The sequence below is a fragment of the Cyprinodon tularosa genome, unplaced genomic scaffold, assembly GCF_016077235.1.
Source record: "Cyprinodon tularosa strain WSP-4 unplaced genomic scaffold, ASM1607723v1 ctg333, whole genome shotgun sequence".
NCBI lineage: Eukaryota > Metazoa > Chordata > Actinopteri > Cyprinodontiformes > Cyprinodontidae > Cyprinodon > Cyprinodon tularosa.
Genome location: NW_024039045.1, coordinates 670272 through 697910, shown reverse-complemented (window position 1 = coordinate 697910; position 27639 = coordinate 670272). Strand labels below are relative to the sequence as shown.

The following is a 27639-nucleotide window of genomic DNA, read 5'->3' as shown; positions in this document are numbered from 1 at the left end:
CAGGGAGGTAAAATGCTTTAGAAGACACTGAATTTATTTTTTAAATTCAGCTTTGCTGGTAAGACTGAAAACTTTTATTCTGAAATATCTTAAAAAAAATTTTAAGTTACTGTTAGTGTTGTTGTTAGGCTCACTGCTTACTGCAAAGATTTTATGCTACAATTTTAGAGGTTGCTAAAGACTTATGAAACAACTTTAAACATAAAAACTGTATTTAAGACAGTAAACAGTATATTTTGCTTTGTCTTAGGACTTATTGGTAAGTTTGCATATTTAAAAGTACTCCATTAGTCTGTCTTTGTCTTTATTTGTTGCCCAAGTTTTAATTGTCTACTATTTCTGCCCCTTTCCGTAGTTCAGATTTAATTCATTTTAGTTGCACTTTTCTTTCTTTGTAAGCTCGCTGTCAGATTCTGAGGAAATAATATTTCTACTTTATCTCAAATGTATTAAAGTGTTTTTACATAATCTGTTGTTTTCTCTGGGAATAAGATGTGTAACAACAAAGCTGACAACTTATATTTCCTAGTGCTTACTCCATTCTTCTCTCATCACAGTCACAGCCTACGGGTTTTGTTTTATTCATGCCTCCATGGTTTTGAACTTTGATTTCCTTGTTTCCTGCTTTGAAAACGTCTTCCCATGTTTGTTATAGTACATTTTATTTTCTCTTCTCATACCAGGTTGTCGTATTACATTTTTATTTTACATCAGTAGCTTCTTCTTAGTTTAACCAGTTTCGATGCTTCCTTTCCAGATAATGTTTGATGTTTTATAACTTGATTCCATTGAGTCCATAGTGGAAAAAGAAAATCTTATCATTACCTTTGGAAGGTTTGCAATCTTTATTACAGTTTTTTTCATTTTTTAGTTGGGCATAGTTAAACTCAGAATCATGTGTGTATTTGAAAAGACAAACATCAAAGCTTAAAACAACCTGAAAACTGTAAATTAGACAATTAAAAAAAAATCTATAAAAATGTACTATTTTATATATGTTGAGTCTATCAACATTTTCTGTATTAAAGACATAGTAAATATAACCAAAACAAACAAACATTTTAAAGGACAAAGTTTTCTACCAGTTTAATAAGATGCAAATTGTTAACAATGCAAATCAAAATCTTGAGCTCTACTAGCACATTACTGTATACAACTGGCTATCACATTAAAACTTGAGGTGAAGGTTAAACCCAGACAGTTCATGTTGAATTAGATCCTCAGATGAATGAAGTTTTTACTATCTTCTTACATTATATAATAAAGTTCAGTTAAGCAGCATCTCCTGGCTGAGTCAATCTCAGATAGATACAGTTAAAATGTACACTGACTTGCCACTTTATTAGGTACATATGTCCAACTGCTTGTTAATGCAAAATTCAAATCAGTCAATCACATGTTAGCAACTAAATGCATTTAGGCATGTAGATGTGGTCAAGAAGATCTGCTGCATTTTAAATCAAGCATCAGAATGGGAGAAGAAAATGTATTTAATTGACTTTGATGCATAGTTGTTGGTGCCAGACTGGCTGGTCCGAGTGTTTAAGAAACTGGTGATCTACTGGAATTTTAATGCACAACCATTCCTAGAGTTTACAGAGAATGGGAAAAAAAAAGATAAAATTTCCAGGGAGCTGCAGTTCTGGGAGTAAAAAATGCCTTGTTGATTCCAGAGGTCAGAGGAGAACAGCCAGACTGGTTGGTGTTGAAGGAAAGACAACAGTCATTCAAATAGCCACTTGTTAGAACCAAGGTATGCTGAAGAGAATCTCTGAATTCACAACATGTCAAACCTTAAGGTGAATGGGCTACAGCAGCAGAAGACCACTCTGTTTGCATGGTTAAGCCACAAAAGTTGTTATAAACTTGGCATCATAGCATGTTATATGGCTTATTAAAATAATAAGAGATTACCCCCCTCAAAAAAAACAAAAACAAAAAAAACACACCCACAAAAAAAGTTTTTTCATGGCATGGATAATATGTTTTATTTAAGAATCCTACTTTGGCCAGAATAAGGGTTCTTCGTAGATTCCTTTGTAGCATTTCAACAAACCTACATTATTGTATAAGCATTTCATAAATAATTTCCATAAATAAAATCTCTTAATGTCACTTTATGAACAAATGGGACTTAAGTTTGCTCTATTTTATGTCAGAAAACGGTGTAGGCTGGGCGGACCCAAATGCAGAAACCAGTAGGCAGTGGTGAATTTAAGTGGGTTAATTAAGGTTCACAGGACCAGGGCGGGAATCAATATCCAACAGAAAACAACAAACGTACCAGAACCAAGGAGACATCAGGGGTAAACCAAAACTCTAGGAGCCAGGGAGAGACGAGCCAAGGCAGGCAGATGTTAGGCAAGATGTAAGACGAGGATCCAGCAAACAGGAACTGAAGAGGGAGGGCTTTTAAAGGGGACAGAGACAGGAAGAGGGCTAATGAGGGAATAGAAAACAGGTGAGGGCTGAACAGAAAACGGAGCCAGAGAAAGAGGACACAAGAGGGCAACAGACGACAACAAATGGAGAACCAGGAAGACAGGAACTAATAAGAAAACAACAACAAAATAATAATCAAATAACTAGGATAAAGAAACATGGTGAAAATAGAACTAAACACTAGAAATCAAGGATCAAAAGAAAAACATAACAGAAACAGAAACCTAACGTTTTATTTCTGTCCATCTTACTTTTACAACATTTGTCTGGATACTGTTTTGACATGATTCAATAAACTTAATCTTCTGACAATCAGCACTGGATGCTTGAAATGTATAACAAATATCCACAAGCTGTGAGATCTCCTTTAGCTCCTTATGCTGCAACCACCATATCTGGGGATGTGCAGATTTGCCCCTGTTTATGTTCATCGTATACTTAAATTTAGCAAAAAATAAATAAATAAATAAAAAGGCCACAAGGAGTTTCATGCAACGTGGTGAACAGGTGCATCTTAAGCTGTGTGCATGTCGGGATAGCAGGGCTGTTAGAAACCAGTTTGTTAGCTGGAAGCTTAGACTGATAATTTGGACTGCCACATTTTGTTCTTCTAAATAACCTGAACTTATAAATAACTAGAAAATCCCTCATAGAGCACAGGTATCCACCAAGCAGGACATTTTTCCCCATATTGTGACTTACATTTATAGCTAAAACTCACTCATGATTTGGATCATTACCAAATTTAAATTAATTGTGCCTTGGAATGAGGAGCACTTTTGGTAACTGTTTCCTTAAAATCCTTTAAAAAATTGTATAAATAAGCCACAGCTTTTGTCTGCAGCCTCTGGTGTTTGTTCTGCTCTCACCTCCTTCATTCACACTGCTTTCTTATTAGATTATCAGATTGAAACTCCGAGTGAGGCTTGGCTCACCTTTCCTGTGTCTTTGTCTTCAGTACAATACTTCTAGATTTTTTGATGTCCGATGCTCAATCAATCAATCAATCAATCAATCAATCAATCAATCAATCAATCAATCAATCAATCAATCAATCAATCAATCAATCAATCAATCAATCAATCAATCAATCAATCTTTATTGTCAACTACAATTTCGATTGCAATCGAAATTTCAGTTTCAGTACAAACCGTTCATCACAATTCATCACATACATACGGGTGGGGGGGGGGGGGGGGGGGGGACTGATTTACTAAGGCCATGCGTGCCACAGAACGCTGCCATTGGCGCATTCTTATGGCTTGCCAGGTTCCTGCCTGGCATCCCAGGTGGATACCTGTAGCTCTGCCTTTATCTCTGTGGAAAAATAGGAGCCACATTGGGGAAGAGAGGGAAAAAAGCACATTTCAGACTCACAGTTGCTCGATAAACTTTAAAAAGTTATATACATTTAAAAGGAGATCTTAGTCCAAACTAAGTTTTATATTTATTTCTCAATTACAAAAACACATTTAAAATAAAGGTTTGATTCCTCAAAAAATTTAGGTTGGGATTATGGGATTAAATATGCAAGAAGGAGAGTTTTCCCCAATATAAAGAAATGTACCTATAAAAAAAGCCATGAAAAGTCTTTGCTATCCATTTGAACTGATATGAAAACTTCAAAATTTATGTTTATATGAGCTTTGCAAACCATATGTGATTTTATTTTGTTTGTTTTATATGTTCTTTAAGAATTGGAGGAAAAAGGATGACCATCATGACTTAAGTGAATTACTAAAGAAAATCTAACTAATACTGCCTGAGACTTCAAGTGAGAAACACAGGATGCAACCTAAGATAAGAACAAGAGAGGAAGCTAGAAATGAGTGACAGAAAAGGAGATGGTAAGGATGCTGCAGAGGATGCTAACTGGTAAAACGATCAGGTGAGTCTCCTCAGTAACTGGGTGTGGACACAAACTGTTGAAGCTGGTGAAAATGATCATGAAAATGTATAAACACTACCAGGTTTATGGAAGCAATAGATAAACATTAATGGTTTTACTAAAGCAAAAAAATAAAACATAAATAAATACATAACCCTAGCTTTAATGAGATACCTAAACAGATTTAAAGTTGACCTTTGAATTTCTTTAAAAATAACCAAAGCAATTCCATGAATGTAGAAAAGATTTAAAGCTAATTGCATTTTGTTTAACCACAGAAATCAGCTTACAGTCAGCTTAACGGCTCCTGGTCCTGAGACAGAACAGAAAACTCCAAGAATGGATTCAATGTAAGAAACAGAAAAAAACGATGTTTTTATTGGTTTGGAGGCTAGTGTCTGTATGTGGGAACACAGTAACATAGATAGGAAAAAAGTGCTTAGAATTATTTACTAAAACGTTCTGATGTTATAAAATATTGCAAATATTTTGGTGAACATTAGAATGGCTAGATAAACTATCTATAGTTGCATGTCTTATTTACTTATTGTATGTCTTATTTTGCCTAGTCTCAATTTTTGTTTGTGTGTCTTTTTGGGATCTTACTAGATTCGATCCAAATAAGGCAGTCACATAATTTATGAGGAGAGGTCACATAATGACTGAGTTGCATTACTTTCTTAAGGCATCATACTTATTATCCATGTGACCTGTTATCTGAATGAGGATATAGGAGATCCATTTAAAGGATCTTTAGCTACACATAATCAAACATTATACCCAATAAATGTGTTGGGAGAAAGTTTGATGAGACAAAATATGTACCAACTATACAACTTTAGTCCCCTTTCAGGTGAGGAAGAAGACCTGGTTAGATGTTTCATTACCAGAATAAAAGTCTGACTGCTGTTTCTTGTTCTGAGGTTTAACAATTGAACTAAGCTTTTTTTTTTTTAACACTGTTGAATCCCTTTATATTTGGGACACGCTTTCTCTGTTCCCTTTGTCAAAGATTCGGACCCCACGTCTGCTGGGCTTTTAGCATCTTTAGGGGAGTGTTGTCTTCCCCAGTTTTTGGTTTCTTCAAAACATTTTAAACACCTCAATGAACTCTACCAAAAATACTCACATTCTTACAAGTTTTTATACCCTTCTTCCTTCTTAGAGGATCTGAAATCATTTGGATAGATCAGGGATCCTCTGCAAAGGAGGTGTCTTTTGGGAAGTTGAAACATTTACCCCTTTCAGATTCCATGTCCCTACTTTTCCCCTAAAGATGAATGAAACTCCCCTAAAGCTGTGAGCTAAAGATCCTCTAAATGGAATCTCAATCTTGACAGACATTCCTCATCAACTGTCTTTTTTAACTAAAAAGTGCCGGAAATGAATACTGCTAAAGCTTAGAAACATTAATATTACTTTTTATGGTGATGTTGTAAAAATGATTTTGTACAGATGGTGCATAATGAAAAGTTCAGTGATCACTTACGTTGGGTTCTGAATTGGTATTGGTCAAATTCAGAGAAATAAGACATCTTTAATTTGGTTTTCTTTACATCATTTTGCCAGGGTGTATATTTCTAGTGGTAACTGGATGGGGATACGCCTGTCATTTTGAAAACAATGTTAAAATTTCCTGAACATGTTTCTCTGTCTGCTGTTTGCAGACCAGCTTCACCTCCATCAAGCCCTGGGTCAATAGCTGATGACAGTGAACCAGATTTCAATGAAGACAGAGGATAAAAGAAAATGTTTTTTTAAAAGTTGACTTTTGCATTTGCAGTCTGTCAGTCTCTTGATTCTGAAAAATCCGTATTTACACGAATCATTGAGGATTATAAATACACCAAAAAGAAGTTTGTTGGAGTAATACATCTGGATATTGCTGTTTATCACTTGAATTTATTAGAGCATCTGGAAAACTGGGTTAGCCTTTCTAGTACAGCAGTGGACTGGTTTAAATCCTAACTGGAGGACAGGTACTTCCATTTGTCAGAAGGGAACTATAGATCAGAGACCAGAAAAATCACATGTGGGATTCCTCAAGGCACTGTTCTTCGGCCCCTCCTATTCAGTATCTACATGCTCCCCTTGGCTCAGATTATAGCAGGTTTTTTACCATAACAGTGCATACAACACACAGCTTTACACCATCTTTCTATCTTTCGTAGAATCAATTACTGCAACAATGTCTTCATAGGTTTGTCTAAAAAGTCTATTAGACAGCTGCAGCTAATCCAAAACGCTGCTGTTTATTTGTAATATGCAAATAAACTTGTCTTGCTTTTCTTACCCTTATAGTTACACATTTTCTGAATAATTTTATTATTTGCAGAATGTCTGAGGATCACCTACCAGCTTCACCCGATCCATCCAGTGTCTCAATGAGAAGTGACTGTTCCATGGGTCATCCTAATCACTTCAGAGACGGAAAAACAAGGTAAATTAAAGCATTATTGAAACCTTTTTTTTTTTGTGACAAACAACAAATTCCAGGAAGGAAAAAAATATGAAAAAAACAAAAAACAACTTTAATAACCTGTTTGTATGAATGTGTGCTTCAAATACTTACAGTGTCAAAACAGCCTTTGATTCAGTTTCCAACATAAAGTTTTCCAGAATCATAGATCCTAACCTTCAAAAATCCTCCCACTCTATCTTGAGCCAATCATTTTTAAAGCTCTAACACAAATATGTAAAACAGGTGGTTTTGTAATGACTCAGAACAGAGGGACAGGCAAGACAGACAGTGGGATAACTTAAAAAGCAACAGCGAATGGTTTGTGGATCTGCAGCAGCAGCTAGGGTGTCCGAGGCAGTTAACTCAGGTGAGAGGAAACACAAGTTAGTGACCATGAAAACCTGACGGAGGATGATCTGAACCATCAGTCACTAACCTGGTTTAGAGTTCAGACCGTGCCCAGAAAACAAGGTTGATACCAGCCAGTAGGCTGACAAGACGCAGCACTTGTTACACAGAGAGTTCCAGACGCCTAAGTCTGATTGCAACACACAGCTTTACACCACGATGTCACTAGCTGACTAAGAACCCATCAGAACGTTGGTTAGATGTTTAGAACAGAGAATTATGTGGATGCACCATAATTTTCTCCAACTGATTAGAACAGAACTGAGTTTAAAATCCTTCTGTTAGTCTGTAAATTAAATGGATCAGCGCCTCAATACATAAAAGATTTGTTTTCAGTGTATCACCATCCCAGACCACCAAGGTCTTCCAGTCCAAGCCTATTCTGTATACCCAGAACTACAACCAAACATGGAGAAGCAGCATTTACAAACTCCCAGAATACTGTAAAAGTGTTGAAAGTCTGAGTTCTTCTAAGTCAAAGTTAAAAACCCATTTAATCAGAGCTGCATTTTACTGTTGAAGTCAAACTATTCACTGATATACTATTAGTTTAAGGTTGTGATCCAGTTGTTTTATTTGTTTTACTACCTGCTTTTATCATGTTTTTATCTTTATTGGCTTTTATTCTACTTTAATAATTATTCAATTATATTGTTTAATGCATACAAAGTACTTTGAAGTGTCCTTTTACTGAATTGTACTATACAAATAAACTTGTCTTGCTTTTCTAAATCTTATAGTTACACATTTTCTGAATCATTTTATTATTTGCAGAATGTCTGAGGATCACCTACCAGCTTCACCCGATCCATCCAGTGTCTCAATAAGAAGTGACTGTTCCATGGGTCATCCTAATCACTTCAGAGATGGAAAAACAAGGTAAATGAAAGCATTATTGAAACCTTTGTTGTTTGGGACAAAAAACAAATCTCCAAGAAGGAAAAAAAGATTAAAAAACAAAAAACAAAAACTTCAATAACCAGTTTGTATGAATGTGTGCTTCAAATACTTACAGTGTCAAAACAGCCTTTGATTCAATTTCCAACATAAAGTTTTCCAGAATCATAGATCCTAACCTTCAAAAATCCTCCCACTCTATCTTGAGCCAATCATTTTTAAAGCTTTAACACAAATATGTAAAACAGGTGGTTTTGTAATGACTCAGAACAGAGGGACAGGCAAGACAGACAGTGGGATAACTTAAAAAGCAACAGCGAATGGTCTGTGGATCTGCAGCAGCAGCTAGGGTGTCCGAGGCAGTTAACTCAGGTGAGAGGAAACACAAGTTAGTGACCATGAAAACCTGACGGAGGATGATCTGAACCATCAGTCACTAACCTGGTTTAGAGTTCAGACCGTGCCCAGAAAACAAGGTTGATACCAGCCAGTAGGCTGACAAGACGCAGCGCTTGTTACACAGAGAGTTCCAGACACCAAAGTCTGATTGCAACACACAGCTTTACACCACGATGTCACTAGCTGACTAAGAACCCATCAGAACGTTGGTTAGATGTTTAGAACAGAGAATTATGTGGATGCACCATAATTTTCTCCAACTGATTAGAACAGAACTGAGTTTAAAATCCTTCTGTTAGTCTGTAAATTAAATGGATCAGCGCCTCAATACATAACAGATTAGTTGTCAGTGTATCACCATCCCAGACCACCAAGGTCTTCCAGTCCAAGCCTATTCTGTATACCCAGAACTACAACCAAACATGGAGAAGCAGCATTTACAAACTCCCAGAAGACTGTAAAAGTGTTGAAAGTCTGAGTTCTTCTAAGTCAAAGTTAAAAACCCATTTAATCAGAGCTGCATTTTACTGTTGAAGTCAAACTATTCACTGATATACTATTAGTTTAAGGTTGTGATCCAGTTGTTTTATTTGTTTTACTACCTGCTTTTATCATGTTTTTATCTTTATTGGCTTTTATTCTACTTTAATAATTATTCAATTATATTGTTTAATGCATACAAAGTACTTTGAAGTGTCCTTTTACTGAATTGTACTATACAAATAAACTTGTCTTGCTTTTCTAAATCTTATAGTTACACATTTTCTGAATCATTTTATTATTTGCAGAATGTCTGAGGATCACCTACCAGCTTCACCCGATCCATCCAGTGTCTCAATAAGAAGTGACTGTTCCATGGGTCATCCTAATCACTTCAGAGACGGAAAAACAAGGTAAATGAAAGCATTATTGAAACCTTTGTTGTTTGGGACAAAAAAACAAATCTCCAAGAAGGAAAAAAAGATTAAAAAACAAAAACTTCAATAACCAGTTTGTATGAATATGTGCTTCAAATACTTACAGTGTCAAAATAGCCTTTGATTCAATTTCAATCATCAAGTCTTCCAGGACATCAGATCCTAACCTTCGAATATCTTCCCACTCTATCTTGAGCTGTTCTTTACCCAATCATTTTTAAAGCTCTAATAACGCAAATATGTAAAACAGTTGGTTTTGTAATAACTCAGAACAGAGGGACAGGCAAGACAGACAGTGGGATAACTTAAAAAGCAACAACGAATGGTTTGTGGATCTGCAGCAGCAGCTAGGGTGTCCGAGGCAGTTAACTCAGGTGAGAGGAAACACACGTTAGTGACCATGAAAACCTGATGGAGGATGATCTGAACCATCAGTCACTAACCTGGTTTAGAGTTCAGACCGTGCCCAGAAAACAAGGTTGGTACGAGCCAGTAGGCTGACAAGACGCAGCGCTTGCTGCACAGAGAGTTCCAGACGCCTAAGTCTGCTTACAACACACAGCTTTACACCACGATGTCACTAGCTGACTAAGAACCCATCAGAACGTTGGCTAGATGTTTAGAACAGAGCATTATGTGGATGCACCATAATTTTCTCCAACTGATTAGAACAGAACTGAGGTAATAATCTTCAGACCAAAGGAGGAGAGATCAGAGTTAGCTCACAGCTTCAGCTAAAAGCCACTGATTATAGCCGAACTCTTGGTGTCATGATGAATTCAGATCTGAACCTTCAGAGGCTCATAAAGGCAGTTACCAGGTCAGCCTTTTATCTCCTGAGGAACATTTACATGATTAAAGAACTAATAGCCAAGCTGGATCTACAAAAGCTAATTCATGCATTTATCTTTCGTAGACTCAATTACTGCAACAATGTTTTCATAGGTTTGCCTAAAAAGTCTATTAGACAGCTGCAGCTGATCCAAAATGCTGCTGCCCCTGTTCTCACTAGAACTAAGAAAGTAGAGCACATCAGCTCGGTTCTGAAGTCTTTCCATGGGCTCACTGTAGCTCAGATAATAGACTTTAAAATCCTTCTGTTAGTCTGTAAATCACGATTGGATCAGCGCCTCAATACATAACAGATTAGTTGTCAGTGTATCACCATCCCAGACCACCAAGGTCTTCCAATCCAAGCCTATTCTGTATACCCAGAACTACAACCAAACATGGAGAAGCAGCATTTACAAACTCCCAGAAGACTGTAAAAGTGTTGAAAGTCTGAGTTCTTCTAAGTCAAAGTTAAAAACCCATTTAATCAGAGCTGCATTTTACTGTTGAAGTCAAACTATTCACTGATATACTATTAGTTTAAGGTTGTGATCCAATTGTTTTATTTGTTTTACTACCTGCTTTTATCATGTTTTTATCTTTATTTGCTTTTATTCTACCATAATAATTATTCAATTATATTGTTTAATGCATACAAAGTACTGAATTATCCTTTTACTGAATTGTACTATACAAATAAACTTGTCTTGCTTTTCTTAATCTTATAGTTGCACATTTTCTGTATCATTTTATTTCTTACAGAACGTCTGAGGATCATCTACCAGCTTCACCCGATCCATCCAGTGTCTCAATGAGAAGTGACTGTTCCATGGGTCATCCTAATCACTTCAGAGATGGAAAAACAAGGTACATGAAAGCATTATTGAAACCTTTGTTGTTTGGGACAAAAAAACAAATCTCCAAGAAGGAAAAAAAGATTAAAAAACAAAAAAAACAACAAGTTTTATAACGTATTTGTATTAATATGTGCTTCAAATACTTACACAGTGTCAAAACAGCCTTTGATTCAATTTCAATCATCAAGTCTTCCAGCACATCAGATCCTAACTTTCGAATATCCTCCCACTCTATCTTGAGCTGTTCTTGACCCAATCATTTTTAAAGCTCTAATAACACAAATATGCACACAGAGTTCCAGACGTTGAAGTCTTGAAGGAGACAGAACTGACAGGAGATCAGATTAGAGAAGATGACGGAGGACAGACGGATAATCCAGAGGGCAAAGTCAAGAGGCAGATCCAGGTTCAGGCCATAGATGAATCCAACAGAATCCAAAGACAGGTCAGACAAACAGATCAGAACAAGGGCAGGCAGTAGTGATGTTATGAGATGAGCCGAGGCTTCGAGGCGTGTGTCGAGTAATGGAGGGGGCGTTTCCCCGAAGCGTGTGTCGAGGCGTGATTCATTTAGAGGAGGGGCCAAAATTGATGACGTCAGAGGCCTCGTTACCGTAATACCACGTGATAGCTTCAGGAAGTGGTTCAGAATGCGCAATAATTTTGAAAGGCATCTAAACAGCCTCAGTGTTCAGTCAAGATGTGGGAGTTTGGAGGAGAGATGCTCTCAGCTGGATAAAGTTAGGATAGTTTCTAATAATAGGTTGGTTGTTTTTCCAACCAATCTAGTTGCTAATTTGGTTAGAATAAACAATGTAATGATAAAAATTTGAGCAAACCACCAGACAAAGCCAGTGTTAACACGTCAGAGTTAAGAAGTATTTTCTCCTAGCTAAGATTGTTTTCATAGGTGGCGTCAGTTGTAAGAGTCAGGCTCCCACTCTAGAGGTAGATGGTTCAAGACCAGAATTTGACTTTTAAAAATTTCGATTAAACTTAATTATTTTGGCTGATGAGACTAATTTGCATTGTTTTGCCCAAGTAAAAATATAGATTGGGTAAATTAGGTCGGTGCAGCCAAAAGATTGGTTGAACATAACTTCCAACCTGATTAAAACCAAAAAACGTGGAAAAACTATCATGTTTGAATAAAAATGACTAACACCTTTCATTTTGCTCATCATTGCCCAATTTGCACAAACACTGTCACTGTCTGCTTGAGTTTATTTCACTAAAATGGCAGAAAAACTGTGCACCTTAAATTATTGTTCTAAGAAATTTAAAACTTAAAAAACTTACAAAAGATTTTATTGTACACACCAACCATTAATAATTTCAAGGGAACTTAAAAGGGAAAAAAAAGAAAAACAGTTGCAAAAAAAAAAATCAGATTTTATTACAAACTGTAGTTCTGCCCTCCACCAGTAGATGGTGACATGTTCACATGAAGCCTCATGAACTGTGGGGATCGTTGAAGCAATTTGGCCAAACAGTTCAACGCTCATGAGGCTTCATCTCACCATCACTAGAAGGCAGGCTCAAAGGTTCCGAAGACAGAAACATAATAGAATCAGGCAATCAGAACATTATTAGTAACGCTAGACATCTCACCAAAGGCTCAACAATAATCAGGCACAAATTGCTGAGACCAATCAGCTTAAGTAGAAGCAGGAGCAGGTGGATCAGATGAGCAATGATGAGAAACAGCGCAGAGTTGAACAGGTGAATGAAATGAGCAATTAAGCCAGCCATCAGCGCAAAGAGGATGACAGGTTCATAGCTGGTCTCTCCTCCGTTATAGTAAATTCTTTAAAGTATTGTTGAAACCTTCATTGTTTCCAGAAAAGTACAATGTTAAGGATTATCATTAAAAAAGAAATATATATTTGTCAGTTAAATTAGCATATATTAGAAAACCTGAAAGTAAAATGGCATTTAAAATCTTTAAGATTCCATGACGGTGAATATCAATTATTTGAAGCTAAATTTAGAAAGCCATAAAGTTAGAAAGAGTTGGTAAAGTAGAGCTAACTGGAACAAATGTTTGATAAGTGGTTTTAAGGGGTTACGGAAATCAAGGTTACAACAGAAATGCACGATGTACATCAGAAGATGCTGTAAACAAAAAAAAAAAAAAAACTACTTTTAGAACAATGAAGGGAAGACAGGTTTCCCAAAACAGTGTAGGCAAGAGGAAAACAGAGGCCCTATATACATCACAACCAAAAATATTTTGTTTCCAAAATTTTTTTTGTTTTAGGAGGGATCAGGATCAGAAATGTTAGAAAGTGGTCTCTGTTACCAATAACAAATATTTATTCAAAAAGACGCATATTCTGTTTTGTCTTTTAGCCCATCAAAGAGTGATAAATGTGTGACAACAGTGGTCTTGGGAAAACCATATGATGATCAGCTGAACGTCAAGAAAGGTATGGTTTGTACTCATGTCTGTCTGTAGCATGACGTCCTTGCTCCACAATACTGTGGACACTTCAACCCACATTTTTATGGATCAGTGTTTCATTATATCATGAAAGTTGATCAGCTGAGGTCACAGGCATGTCTTTCAGAGCACGTAGCTAAGATCATGGGTTTAAAAGGGTTCGGCTTCATGTCATCAGTTACATCAAATTCTGCTGATTATTTTTCTCGGGTTTGATCATTCAGATTTTGGGGGCTTTTTTCAGTCTGCATAACTACACAACAAGTTGGTTCTGGTCAGATTTAACTGATTCATAAGTGAAAAGTGAGATTTTGCCTTTCTTGAAAGGATATCTACCTATGTGTGTTTACTTATAGGTTATAATTGGAATTAAGAATAACTATGAAAATAAATAAAATCCCATCTTACTAGTCCCATTTTTATCACCTCAGTCGTAGCAAACTAAGAAGTTGTTTTGTGTGGTTCAGTGTAAAGAAGAAGATTAGACATCAGTTGTTTCCCAGCTACTCCTCTGGAAATAAATAAGCTGCCTGCACCATGATGTGCAGCTGTAATAAAAAGAAAAAAAGGTGAACAAAACTTTTCCCTATCTTTGTATGGCCTTTCCATGTCTTACAGCCTAACTGTGACCCTTACCCTAAACCTAACCATTACAGGTTCATACCTAACCCTAACCTAAACTCAATTTGCACCTTAGTCCTAAATGAGATCCCTGTCCCTAAAACAGCAATTCCTCTCAGCATAGGGCCCCACAAGGAAACCACACAATGTAATAATTTTGCAGAATAATTTGCACTGGCTGGAACATTACATCCTGTTGCCTATCCTTTTTATGTTTCCTAAAAGTTTCAACATGTTTCACTAATGTTGATGTAATATGAGCTTAATTTATCTATAAGCAAAAAAATAAATTTTTGATTCTTCTTTCTAGCTTGCCTTTCTCCTTTTATTCTCCCTTAAAGCTTTTTGACCAACAAAAAGAAACCAATCCAATTGTATTTGTTAAGCACTTCTAAAACTGCTAACCAAAAAAAAAAAATACAAAAAAAAAATAGATAAAATGTAAAATATAATAAAATAAAAGACAAAACAGCTAAAACGTGGATAAAAAAAAAATAACATTCAAATATATAAAATTGGTTAAAAGATATAAGGAACAAAATAATAAAAATAAAGCCCACTGTTTTGCTAGGTGTAAATATCCAAAGGGAAAAGGTGGGTTTTAACAAGATATTTAAAAAGCATTAGAGAAAAAATACTAGCCGGCTTAAAATGATTAAGCCCACTTTCTTTGTGAACCATTCTACAATTATGATAAACCACATGTTTACAAGTCATAATTATCATCTGGCTGTATCTTAAAAGTGACAGATAAAATGTCAAACCCTAATTCAGTGTTGGGACATTTCAGCTTATTTAGTGGCAACAACCAAGGACATTTTTTGGTTCTGAACTGAAAGGATGATCTGAAAGAAACTTGTGTTTCCATCTATGTTAAACATATGCATACAATCTCAGTGTGCAATTGTTGATTTGTCAAGATTTAAAAGGTCTCTATTGGAGACCCGCCCTCTCCATTTAAAAAAAAAAGCACATGCACAACCCTGTATCTGCTCCCGAGAGGGAATGCCTATTAAATGTGACTGCATGCAAGCTAAGTTAAAAAAAACTATTCACAGAGACTCATTGTTATTTGGGAAATATTAAAAGCTGTTTATAGCCAATTAAACCAATTATTTCCAAACCCATCAATACTGTATCTTTGCTTTATTTTTTTTGTGTGTTTACAATTTAGATAATGGTGTTACACGCCTCTCTGAGGCCTGGAGGAATCAGATCTTGGCTTCCTATGAAAGTGAGCTCATGAAGGTGGAATTTGATTCAGAACTCTTCGAAATAGCCAAAAAAAGGAGACATATGGATAAAATGGTGGAAGCCTACAGTGATTTATTTGTTACATCAAAGAAGACCTGGAGAACAGTGCTAACCCAGGGAGTTGCTGGGATTGGAAAAACATTTCATACAAGGAGGTTGATGGTCGACTGGGCAAAGCAAAAGTCCAACACACACATAGACATGATTTTTCCCCTTCATCTTGGTGAGCTAAATGCAACAGAGGACAAAGTTCAAAGCATTGAGGATCTGCTGAATACTTTTGTCAATGATGCTGGATGGCATCAACTTTCCACTTATCAGGAATGTAAAGTGGCTTTCATATTTGATGGCTTGGGAAGCTGTCGGCTGCCCCTTGATTTTAAAGAGAACAAAAAACTGACTAAAATAACCGACCGAGCAGTAATGGATGTTCTGCTGACAAACCTCATCATGGGAAACCTGTTACCTGGAGCTGTGATCTGGATCATCTCTCAGCCCTCAGGAGTTAAAAGGATTCCAGCGAAATATATCAACAAGGTTCTAGTTTGTAAAGGTATTAAACTTCTTAACTCACATTTTCATTTTAAAATGCAGTAAAATACAGCAGTTCAATTGCAAACAAATGTCTTTTAAAGGTGTCAGATTAATGAAATGTAAATCCTAACGAGGTCATAGTTGTGAAAGTTTATGTAAAGACTTATTAAATATATTTTACAATAATTTCTAATTTACCATCCCTATTTAGAGATCAATGCTCAAGAAAGACTCACGGAAATTGGAAGAAATGGGATCTTGGCCGCTTACGAGACTGAAGTGGTTGAAGTGGAGACCGAAACAGAACTTTACACGATCGACACAAACAATATGGAATATGGAGAAAAACTGGTGAAAAGCTACAATGATTTATTTACAGACTTAAAGAAGAAAACTGTGCGAACAGTTCTAACAAAGGGGGTTCCTGGTATCGGTAAAACATTTCAAACAAAGTTGTTCATGGTTGCCTGGGCAAAACGAAAGTCCAACAAGGATGTGGACATAATAATCCCTCTTCAGTTTAGTGAGCTGAATGCGAGAAAAGAAGCTCTGAGCATGGACAGTTTGCTGAAAAGCTTCTTCAGTGATGTGGCTCAAAAAGGAATTGGAAACTATGAGAAGAAAAAAGTGTTTTTTATCCTTGATGGTTTGGAAAACTGTGAACTTCCTCTAGACTTTGACAATAACCTTTGGCTCACAGATATAAAGGAGCCAGCATCGATGGATGTGATTCTTACAAACCTCATTAAGGGAAACCTTCTCCCAAATGCTCTTCTGTGGATCATCTCTCAACCTGGAGGAGTCCAAAAGATTCCCGGTGAATACATTGGGCAGGTTACAGAATGTTGAGGTAAGAGTGAATATAAAATCAAATAAAACACCTCATCTACTTTCTTTTGCAAGCTATTAACATAATTTACCCATTGTTATTATTTTAAATAATTCAGAATCACATTATAGGACTAACAACAACGAATTGATTGACTAAACAACTTGACTTAATTTCCCTTTAAGATTAATAAAGAATTCTTTAACAGTAATTTTGTGTTTGTTAGCTTCAGCAAATCCAACTTGTAGGACTAATAAAATCTTAACAGTGGGTCAAAGTTTTATTCTGCACATTAGGGCTGAAATAATTAATCATATTTATTGTGATAAATCAATTATTGAAAGAATTGTCATCTAATTTAGTAACTTAGTAAGAGATTAATTGTTAACAGGAATATAGAGACTCTAAAACCTGTCTTTAGCTCACAGAGCAACTCACATAGAGCTGTAATAATACCAAAATTGTAACAAAAAATATTTTGCATTTCAGATGAAAAAAAAAGTTTTCATCTGTTATTAATATGCACTACCATAATAATAATTTCACCTGGTTTAATTTCATAAGAAATCTTTAAGGAACATTTTGCCACCCAATTATTAATCAAATAATTGAAAAAATAATAGACAGATTAACCGATTAGCAAAATAATCATTAGCTGGAGCCCTACTTCACATATTCATTCATTATGAAACCAAAAACTAAACATTGACATGCATGTAAAATTGGATAAAAACAGAATACATGTTTTTTTTTCAAAGGATTTAATACAATTGCTTCATATTTACATTATTACATTTAGCAAGCTACTGTAATCTTTGTTTTTCCTACTTAGAGAGCCTGATGCGCAGAAAGAAACTGGTTTCATGCCTGAAGAGAAGATTTATCCAAGCATACCCTGATGGAGGGGAAGAGGAAGTTAGTCATCCAAACCAGGAAACCACAGAACATGTCATGAGAAACACCTTAGTTAGTGAGATGGCTGAAAGTGCATCTAGTGAAAACACTGAGCCAAAGTCCCTGATCAAAATAAATGTTCCATCTGACATCTTTAAAAAAAGAGGGGAAGAAAAAATCAGAACGGTGTTGACTACTGGAGAACCTGACATTGGAAAAACCTTTCATGTACAAAAGTTTGTGACAGCTTGGGCCAAAAATGAAACTCGGAGCTCATTCTTCACCTGGAATGAAGGTCAAGGATCACCCTTACTGGGAAAAGCTGGAGATAATGTAGAAGTTATTTTTCCACTTGATTTGTCGAAACTAGACTTAATCAAAGGGAAACCCATAAGTTTAGTAGAACTTCTAAATTATTTCTTCATGGAAATCAAAGAGTTTGTCGTGTCCGACTATGCACTGTTCAAGCTTGTGTTTGTCCTGGATGGACTGAATGCATGTCAACATCTTCTGCACTTTGACAACAATGAGACTGTGACTGATATCAGAGAACAGGCCTCAGTGGACGCGATTATAACAAACCTCATTAAAGGAAACCTGCTTCCTCAGGCACAAGTCTGGATAACCTCCCAACCATCTGCTGCTGAGCAGCTCCCTGATGTCTTTATTGACAGAAAGACAGAAATTCGAGGTAAGATGTTATTATTTCTTGATCTTGTTACCTTTTTTTTTCTTGTCTTTATATAAATGTATTTTCTCTTACTACACCAAGTCCCATAAAGTGAAACGCCAGGCCTCTGATCCACAGAGGGTAATTTTCTGCAAATAAACTCTATTTTCATTCAAATATGTCAAAGTTTTTTTTTTTGCTTTTATGGTTTGACACTGTTTGCCTATCTTTTTAGGGTTTGTCAAGAACAATTTCAAATGCAATGCATTAAAAAGAGGCAAATTTAAAAGAAACTGTTTTTGATCGATATGTTTCACATTTGTATATCAAGATAGATGTTGAAAGAAATGTAATAATACATCTAAATACATGAAGATAAGAAAATGTCCCTTACATCCCTGTAAATTACACTTGGGGAAATTAGACAATTTAAAATGTTAATTAGGACAATGTAGACATCTTTATTGGTGGTTCAGTAATTGCAAAGGAGGTAAAACACACATAGAATATAATAAGCTGCCTGGAGTCTGATGGAAATGTGCTTTTACAGGTAAAGAGATCATTCACGAGCTAGTCCGTAGGCTGGAGCGGGTAAAGGACCTTAAACCAGTGGCTGTGATGTCTGTCACTATGAAGCCCTTCGATAGACTTTTACTATAGTTTCTTATACCTCTTTCCCATGGCTGAAAAACCTGTTTAAACACGGGAACAATCGCTTATAGTGGCAACAGCTGACTGTCCTGTGTTGAACCGTGTTAGGCAGTAGCCCACACAGAGGGGGGATCAGACTCAGCTTTTATTGTCAGTGGGAAGGCAGCCAAGTACCGATTGTAAGCAGGTCGACCCGTGCTTAGGTTAACCCACTAATTGTAATGGAAAACAGCCCTAAAACCACAAGTATAGGAGACAGTCCACATGTTAAAGTTTAATGTTGATAATGTCGTTCTATATGCTATCTAAAATCCCCCAAATTTAGATGAGATTCAGGTGATATTTACGGTTAATGTTGTTTTTAAGGCATCTGGCCACTGATCCTGAGAGGAAAGCTGGAGATGAATGTGGTGATCTTGGAATGTCTGGATTCTGGACAGCAGAGAGACTGCAGTATGTTAGATTAGGGGTAATGTTTCTGGGACATTGGTGACAGCACTATTTCTATAACCTTTTTACCCTGTAGACTGCTGACTTTATATAGCCTGCCAGCCAGTCTGGTAAAGCCCTGAATCTCCAGTCTAAAACAATCACAGTGCAGGAGGCAGAATTACCCATAAGGCAACAGTGCGTTGCTGTAACCATCACAGTCAAGATTGCAGCAGTGGGGCCATTTTTTTTATTATGATAATGGACTTTATTATATCCTAAATAATCTATACCGTAAACTTTCAACAAGTTGCTGCTGTAAGAGTTTTATTTTATTTTTTTTAAATATGTTTTTGCATCACATCCGTAGTTATCTCATTGGTTCTAATGTGTTTCTCTATTAGTCCTTCCTTTGATATGGAGCTCTACCTGCTCCTTTTTTAGACTGATATACCTTGTTTACAATGTAAGTCAGTCTGTGTGGATATGCTAGACTTTATATGTGGGTCGGCATCCTGTCACTTTCAGAATCACTCAGTTAAAACAGCTGCTGAGGCATGTGTTGAAGGAGCTGATGAAAAAGACTACAGGAATCAAATAGATACTTTTCACAGTTTGGAGAAGGAGTAACAGTCTCATTCTGATTACCTCAGAGGCCAAGGTGATGATTGTGTTTTTTCCACAAAGTTACATTTCATCATTAGCAGCCTGTTGCATAAAAAGCACATTTCTTTTTAACACACAGCCTCTTTCATGAACCATTTGGATGAACCATTGGATGTCTGATAGGGCCAGTTAGTTAGATGGTGTTTGTGTCTCTTTTTGTGCATTAATCGCTTAAGATTTTTTTTTTTTCTGCAGGAGCTCAGATAGCTTGTTTTAGGCATTTAATCTTATTTTAGAATGGGTTACAATCACAGAATAAACAAATAGAGGGTTGTTCTGTTTTTATGCAATCTGTGACTCAACCAGAGAGATCCCTGATGTTGCCTTTTTCTTTCTCTATGTGATTAAGCCCTTTTTGTTTCCCCCATAGCTGGATCCAGCAATATACAACAGCATATTTTTTCAAATTGTAATATTGCCATTTCTCACTTTTCATCATTTAAGTTTAAATTTTTCTTATTTTGATATCTTGTCTTATTTTATGGTGAAAATGACTCATTAAAAGAAAGTCTACAACATTGGGCACCAAGAGCATCTGTTATATAACCAAAAAAGGATGCCTATATATGGTTTCAACTCATCCTTAAAAAAAAAACAATGATTTGTCCCAAATATGATTTTTTTTTTTATCTTTGCAGAGAAACCTGAATTTGCAAGTCAACGGAAACTCAAATGCCAACTTAAGGAACATCTTACCTTTGTGTCAGAAGGGATTGATAAGGGAAAAACCTCTGCTCTACTTAAGGATATCTACACAGACCTTTACATTATAGAGGGGGACAGAGGAGAAATCAATGTTCAGCATGAGTGCAGACAGGTTCAAGATGCAAAGTTTAAACACGAGCAAGAAGAAACACCAATCAGATATTGTGACATCTTTAAACCATCACCTCTTAATACAGACATTAAAACGGTGGTAACTATTGGAATGGCAGGCATAGGAAAAACATTTGCATCAATGAAGTACATGCTGGACTGGACAGAAGGAACAGTGTCTAAAAACATTTTTTTCACTTTTCCACTTCCATTTAGAGAGCTGAATCTTAGAAAAGAGGAGGAGCGCAGTTTAGAGGATCTGATTCATGAGTTTTTTCCAGGCATGAAGACCTCTGAAATAACTGACTATGATAAATATGAGATTCTCATTGTTTTGGACGGTCTTGATGAGTGTCAGCTTGAACTTGATTTCAGTGAAAGCCATCAATGGACAGACGTTAGAAAGCCAGCTCCCGTGAGTGTTTTGATGTCAAATCTCCTCCTGGGGAATCTCCTCCCAAATGCCCAAATATGGATTACCTCTCGACCTGCAGCATCCAACAACATTCCGACTGAAAAAATTGATCGAATGACAGAAGTGAGAGGATTTAACGATGTACAAAAAGAGGAGTATTTCCGGAAACGCTTCACTAACAGAGAGAAGGCTGAAAAAATCCTGAAACACGTGAAGCAGTCTAGGAGTCTCTATATAATGTGTCACATACCTGTTTTCTGCTGGATAGTCTCAAAGGTACTGGAGGATATTGTTCACCAAAATCAGGACGATGGGCTGCCCAAGACTCTGACTGATATCTTCACATATTTCCTTTTACTCCAATGCAGACAAGCTAATGCTAAGTATAGTGAACATGAAGATAGTGAAAGTAAAAGTACAGAATCACACCCCTGTTGGAATACCAGAAATAAACAAACAGTCCTCTCTTTGGGCAAACTGGCCTTTGAGGCAATAGAAAAAGGAGAACTTCTCTTCAATGAAGAAAATCTTACAGACCGTGGTATTGACATCATAGAAGCTGCAGTTTTCTCTGGGCTGTTTACTCAGGTTAAAAGAGAAGATCATGGCCTGTACCAGCAAAATATGTTTTGCTTTGTCCATCTCAGCATTCAGGAGTACCTGGCAGCACTCTATGTCTTTCACACATTCAATACAAAAGGAAAAAATCTGTTCACTAAAACCACTTCCAGGTCATCACCCAAGCCTACAGTAGAGTTCTATAAGAAAGCAGTGGACAAGGCGTTGGAGAGTAAAAATGGGGACTGGGATCTGTTTCTCCGTTTCCTGCTTGGACTCTCTATGGAGGCTAATCAAGTTCTACTGCAAGAGCTGCTGAGGAAAAATGAAAATGATGAAGATACTTACACAGAAACAGTGGAGTACATCAAACAGAAGATAAGAGAAGACATCCAGGACCCTGAAAAAAACCTTAATCTTTTTCACTGTCTCAATGAGTTGAATGACACCTCCCTTGTTCAAGAAATTAAGACATTCTTACAATCAGATACAAAAAAATTTGAAAATTTCACTGCCTCTCAGTGGTCAGCTTTGACCTATGTGCTGCTGACATCAGATGAGAACCTTGATCTATTTGATCTCAAGAAATACCTGAAATCTGAGAAAGTTCTTCTGGGAATGATGCCGGTGGTCAAAGTCTCTCGAACTACTTTGTACGTATTTTGAAAACTGTTTTTTTTTTTTATACTAAGCTATCATGGTTTATCATCTTTGATAGTAATGACTTAAAGTTGGGAGGAAGTTAACATAGGCTTTTTATGTACAGCACTATTTAAGACCAGAGATGGGAAGTAACGAAGTACAAATACTTCGTTACTGTACTCAAGTAGATTTTTCTGATATTTTTACTTTACTTTACTACTTATTTTTATGGCGAGTTTTTACTTCTACTCCTTACATTTTTACACAAATATCTGTACTTTCTACTCCTTACATTTAAAAAAAATTGCCCCTTAAAGATTTCTTAAATATATGGGTTTTGTTTTAGCTTAAATGTTTTCAAATCATTGATTTTGAAATCAGACAAACAAACTTTGAAAATTCAGTCTTCGAATAATTATTTCATTTAATTTGAAACAACCCCACAAAAAGACATGACAAAACTTTTTGTAAAAAAAGTTTCAAAGCCAATTTTAGGGCTCATTTTATGACCACCCCTAGGTCACAAAAAAACACAGAGCATCAGCTGGAGTACCGCAGTCCATGACAACTAGGCAGTTGTATGTTTTTCGAGATGTTAAACCATCTGCTGACTAAGGAAAAAAAAAATATAAACCCTTATAGCTTTGATTTATATTCCCAAAAAACAATGATGAAAATGGTGATTGGAAAAATATGCAATGGGTGGGTGACACAAACATGGAACATTCTGAAAGGGATACGTCTCATTACATGTAGTGTAAAATACAGAGAGCACCTGGCCTGCAAAAAACTCACCATGTTAAGTAGTCAAAAAAAAAAGAAGAAAGAAATTAGGTAAATCTTTATCTTCCAAAATTTTCAATGCACTATATTCCTCAACACACCATGCTACTAGGTGGTCCCTCTTTTAATTCTCTGTAGCAGAGTACCTAAAGTACACAATGAATCTATCTGTAAGATTGTGACAATATTTTGTTCATTTGTGCTGCTATTTTTTTTTTTTTTTATACAGACTGAGCTGGTGTGAGCTATCGGAAGAATCTTGCAGAGGTTTGAAATCTTCAGTGCTCACTTCTGCATCGTCAAATCTCACAGAACTGGACCTAAGTCATAACGATCTGCCGGATTCAGGAGTAGAGCTTCTTGCAGAAGGACTAAAGAGTTTACACTGTAAAGTGGAGCTTCTTAAGTAAGTGTGCTTTGGAATTAAAACACAGTTGTTCAAAAATCAGTGAAAAAGAATAATGGCATATCTCCTTTTGCTAAGTGTGAACAAATTCTCAAAATTATCAAGTTTTTAGCATGACTTTTGTATGTGCAGTAATAACAAACATCTTAAACCATATATTTCAGGTTTCAACAACCTTTGAGTCCCCTTATTACATTAAAGATGCAGAGAATCAAAAATATTATTATGGTGTTAAATCAAAATGAAAAGTTAATTTAGTTGTTTCTTCTTCTAGCATAAATTAACCAGTAATTTTTTTGTGTATGCATGCTCAGTTTAGCAGGTTGCCAGGTGACTGAGAAAGGCTGTGATTCCCTTGCATCAGCACTTAAATCTAATAAAGTCTCCAAACTAAAAAAGCTTGATTTGAGTTACAATCACTCTGGAGACAATGGACTGAGTGTGCTCAACGCTATTGCTGATGACCCAGCTCACAACCTAGAGACGCCGTGGTATGTTGCTGATACGTTTGATGTTTTTTTTGTTTTTTTTATTATATTAAAATGCAACTAAACAGGACGTTTGGGTTATAGATGTAGCTGTCAGTCAAGAACTTAAGCAGAACCTTAGAAATTTTCATGGAAAGAAAAACACAAACTTTGCAGCCACTCAACTGAATTCTGCAACCATGTTTAGAAAAACCTTTTTAAAACAAGCTGAAATTACTCACCGTGGGCAGAGTAGCCAGAAGTTTCATTCGAATAGGACGTATTTAATAGGAGAATATTACCGGTACTCAAGAAAAAGTAAGAAGTAGGGTACCGTAAAAATGCTATCAAAGGTAGTTTTAAATCCCCAATTTTACTAAACTAAATGTAGTTTTACTAGCAAGGCTTATCTAATAAAGTGACATGTGAGTGTATGGATGGAAAGCAACTATAAAAATAGCATTTAACCTGATTTTTTTTTTTTTTTTAACAGTTTTGACCATAATGGACCACATCGGTTAAAGCCTGGGATGAAGAAATGTAAGTCTGCTGTTTGTTCTCTTTAAGATTTTTAATTCTGTTTAAATTTCCAGACATAATCTGGACGACTGCCTTTACATACAAGTCATGAGATCAAACTAGATATATATTAGATATGTTTTTCCTGTATCTCCATCAGCCAACATGTGCATGCATTACATTCACAATCCGTGGGTCTCATCCACTAAAAGTGGTGCTCTCTAACTGAAGGGGGCTTGGTAGAAATAAATTGAATAAATAACCAAGTTTGACAGTTTTTCTTTTTTTTGATAGCAATGTTAAGTTCTGTTAAAGAGTACAATAAATGTGTAAACTCAAAATAATTTCATTTCAAACCTGGTAATTTTAGGGCTTTAAAGTAAATTGTAGTTTATTTTTAATAGCAATATTTAATATTGCTGTTGATTTTTTTGTTTCAATTGCTGAAAAGGTTGGAGCGAGATTAAAGATTTAGGGGGTGCAAAAACCTTTTTGTAGACAAAAGGGGGCCCAGATCACATAAAGCTTGTGAATAGCTGCTTCCTCCATTTGCCATTTAATGTTTATGTTATTGATTTGGTAATAAAGATTAGTTTTTTTGTTTTGTTTAATTTTGTGTAACGTCTGCTATCATTGAGTGTTTTTTATCATTTAAACATAGGAAGAAAAAGCAATACCGGTCCTAAGAATCGGCACAACATCAGGAGTAAATATCGGGGATTGGTTAGAATAATGTTAAAATAATCAGTATGGGCAATGGACATAAAAAAAACCCTGTATTGGTCAATTTCTAGCTCCAACTAACTGGATTACAGAGATAATGTGGTGGGGCTGTGACATTTTTCAAAGAAAGCAAATCAAATAATAATAATAATAAAAAACAAAAAAATAGCAAAAAGTTAAATGATATATAAAGGGCATAGCTACAACTTTTGTTATCAGAGCCTTTCAAAAATAATACATCTATAGAATGTCTTGATTGCTACAGAATAAAAGTGTTGCTTTTACCGGAAACAAAATGTGTTTAGCATATAAATAATTGCTCTGTAAGTTTGGCTGATCTAAATTATATAAATATTTACTTCTGGTTACATTGTCAACATGAGGAAATTCTATATCATTATAAAATATAGGCTGCAGTTACGTGAGACGGAGCTCAGGCATTAGCTGATACTAGTAGATCTATGATAGCGCTGAGAAATGGCCTCTTCTCATTGATAAAGTCGAGATGAACAGTGATTTATATAAAAGTAAAAGAGATTACATAAGAGCCCCTGCCTTGGAACATAGTTCATGACTTTTGCCAGCATCATCATAGCATAGTAAATCAATGTGACAACTGAAGACTTGCAAAAGTTTTAGTTTTTTTTTTTTTTTTTTTACTTTTTCACCCCCGGACCGCCCCGACTTCATAGACTCTCTAAGAGGCTTAACCTAAATTGAAGTGACAGATTTTTGCATGTTATCCAATCAGGGCGCTACTTTCTCACTGGTTGCTTCAATGCACAGAGGGATTTCTAATTGACTGAGCATAGCATATAGAGTTCTGCTACTCCAGAGGAGCAGAGATCGTTTTGTGCAGCTGATTAATGTTCAACATACTCATGAAATAAAGCACATTTTAGTGCACATGTCATTTAGTTTAATGACTACTTTTATCAAGCCTATTTTACAAAATTTAAAAGGGATCTTTCCCCATCATAGATTGAGCGTGAAGCCGATTGTGATGGATCCTCCCTGCTTTCGCGCCCACGGTCACAACCAACAAACTTCCTAGCGGACATGTCGCTGAATCTGCTGCGACTGCAAACCCTTTTTTCTTTCTTTCTCTTTTTATTTATTTATTCTTTTTTTTGGGCAGGCGGTAAACAGCAGCTAGGTTAATAACAGGATCAGATAAATATTTTTATGCAAGCCGGGTGCCTCCGGGCGCATTGCTGCCCCCTTCAGGAAACTAGAGAATGTTCAGCATATGCCAGCGTTTTAGGAGATTCTGGGAAGTCAGGCATACGCTGACTAAATTGTTAAGGTGTGACAGGGGCTTAACTTATTTTAAATGTGCTTCATGTTTTGCCTTTTTGCTGACATATATTTAGACTGAAATGTAAATTTGTTTTCCAGATGCTGTGGATCTCACTCTTGATGGAAAAACATCTAGCAGACGGCTGGTTCTCTCTGAAAATAATAGAGAGGCAAAAACTGAATTTATTCCGCAAAAATTTAACACACGTCAAGAAAATGAAAAATACAGATTTAAGAGGACCCAGGTATTTTGTGAGGAGAGCCTAAAAGGCATCTGCTACTGGGAGGTGGAATGGAAAGGCGTGGTTGGGATTGCAGTGGCGTATAACATTGTGGGTAGAAATTATGACAGTGGTGGTGGACTTGGAAGCAATGACTGGTCCTGGAGTTTACTATGTTCCAAGACCAAATGCACTGCCTTTCATGGGAAGGATTCGGTTACAGTTAAGATTAAGCCATGCCCCAAAATAGCCGTATTGCTGGACTGGAAGGGGGGCACTCTTAGTTATTTCAATGTGTCATCTGGAGAGCTGAGTCTGATTCATACCTTTTATGCCAATTTTGAAGAGGAGCTTTTTCCAGGCTTCTGGTTTCAGAAAGGCTCCATAACTTTGTGTCGTGTATAAATTTTTTTTTTTAATGAATGCCAGCTGTTATAAGCAACTATACTGAACAGGCAAAACATTGTATTATAAACAAGAAGCATGATTAGCAAAAGTCAAACTAAGACTTTTTTTCTCAATGTTTGTAAATTGATGATTTATTAAATATTTTTCAAATACATAAATAGAGAGACCTTGTTGAAACATAATAGTTGTAAAAATAGAGATACTTTGTGACATTGCATAAAAGATTTACTTTAACTTTTGGTTCAATTTGAACACAAGTAATTTACATAGAAGCTGTAAAATTACAACATC

At 36.1% G+C, this 27639-nt stretch overlaps 2 protein-coding genes across 2 annotated transcripts; both read left to right on the top strand.

Moving 5' to 3' along the window:
- LOC119789224 lies at positions 1 to 17739 on the top strand. Its single transcript, XM_038294037.1, has 12 exons — positions 1 to 58; positions 4138 to 4330; positions 4609 to 4680; positions 5998 to 6069; positions 6666 to 6770; positions 7974 to 8078; positions 9284 to 9388; positions 11006 to 11110; positions 13453 to 13529; positions 15339 to 15971; positions 16164 to 16802; positions 17614 to 17739. The coding sequence occupies exons 2-11, from the start codon at positions 4287 to 4289 to the stop codon at positions 16799 to 16801; spliced, it is 1956 nt and encodes a 651-aa protein (XP_038149965.1). The 5' UTR covers positions 1 to 58; positions 4138 to 4286; the 3' UTR covers position 16802; positions 17614 to 17739.
- On the top strand, positions 17618 to 27639 carry LOC119789223 (NLR family CARD domain-containing protein 3-like). Its single transcript, XM_038294036.1, has 6 exons — positions 17618 to 18366; positions 20730 to 22533; positions 23535 to 23711; positions 24026 to 24202; positions 24672 to 24718; positions 26819 to 27639. Exons 1-6 carry the CDS (start codon positions 17622 to 17624, stop codon positions 27343 to 27345), a joined length of 3477 nt encoding a protein of 1158 aa, XP_038149964.1. The 5' UTR covers positions 17618 to 17621; the 3' UTR covers positions 27346 to 27639.

Bases quoted from the DNA above. Each gene is read 5' to 3' on its own strand.
- LOC119789224 (XM_038294037.1), top strand. From the start codon at position 4,287: ATGGTAAGGATGCTGCAGAGGATGCTAACTGGTAAAACGATCAG. The intron at 4,331-4,608 runs GTGAGTCTCCTC...GTTTAACCACAG, and splicing joins CTAACTGGTAAAACGATCAG to AAATCAGCTTACAGTCAGCT. The intron at 13,530-15,338 runs GTATGGTTTGTA...TTTACAATTTAG, and splicing joins TCAGCTGAACGTCAAGAAAG to ATAATGGTGTTACACGCCTC.
- LOC119789223 (XM_038294036.1), top strand. From the start codon at position 17,622: ATGCGCAGAAAGAAACTGGTTTCATGCCTGAAGAGAAGATTTATCCAA. The intron at 18,367-20,729 runs GTAAGATGTTAT...TTATCTTTGCAG, and splicing joins CAGAAAGACAGAAATTCGAG to AGAAACCTGAATTTGCAAGT. The intron at 24,203-24,671 runs GTATGTTGCTGA...TTTTTTTAACAG, and splicing joins CACAACCTAGAGACGCCGTG to TTTTGACCATAATGGACCAC.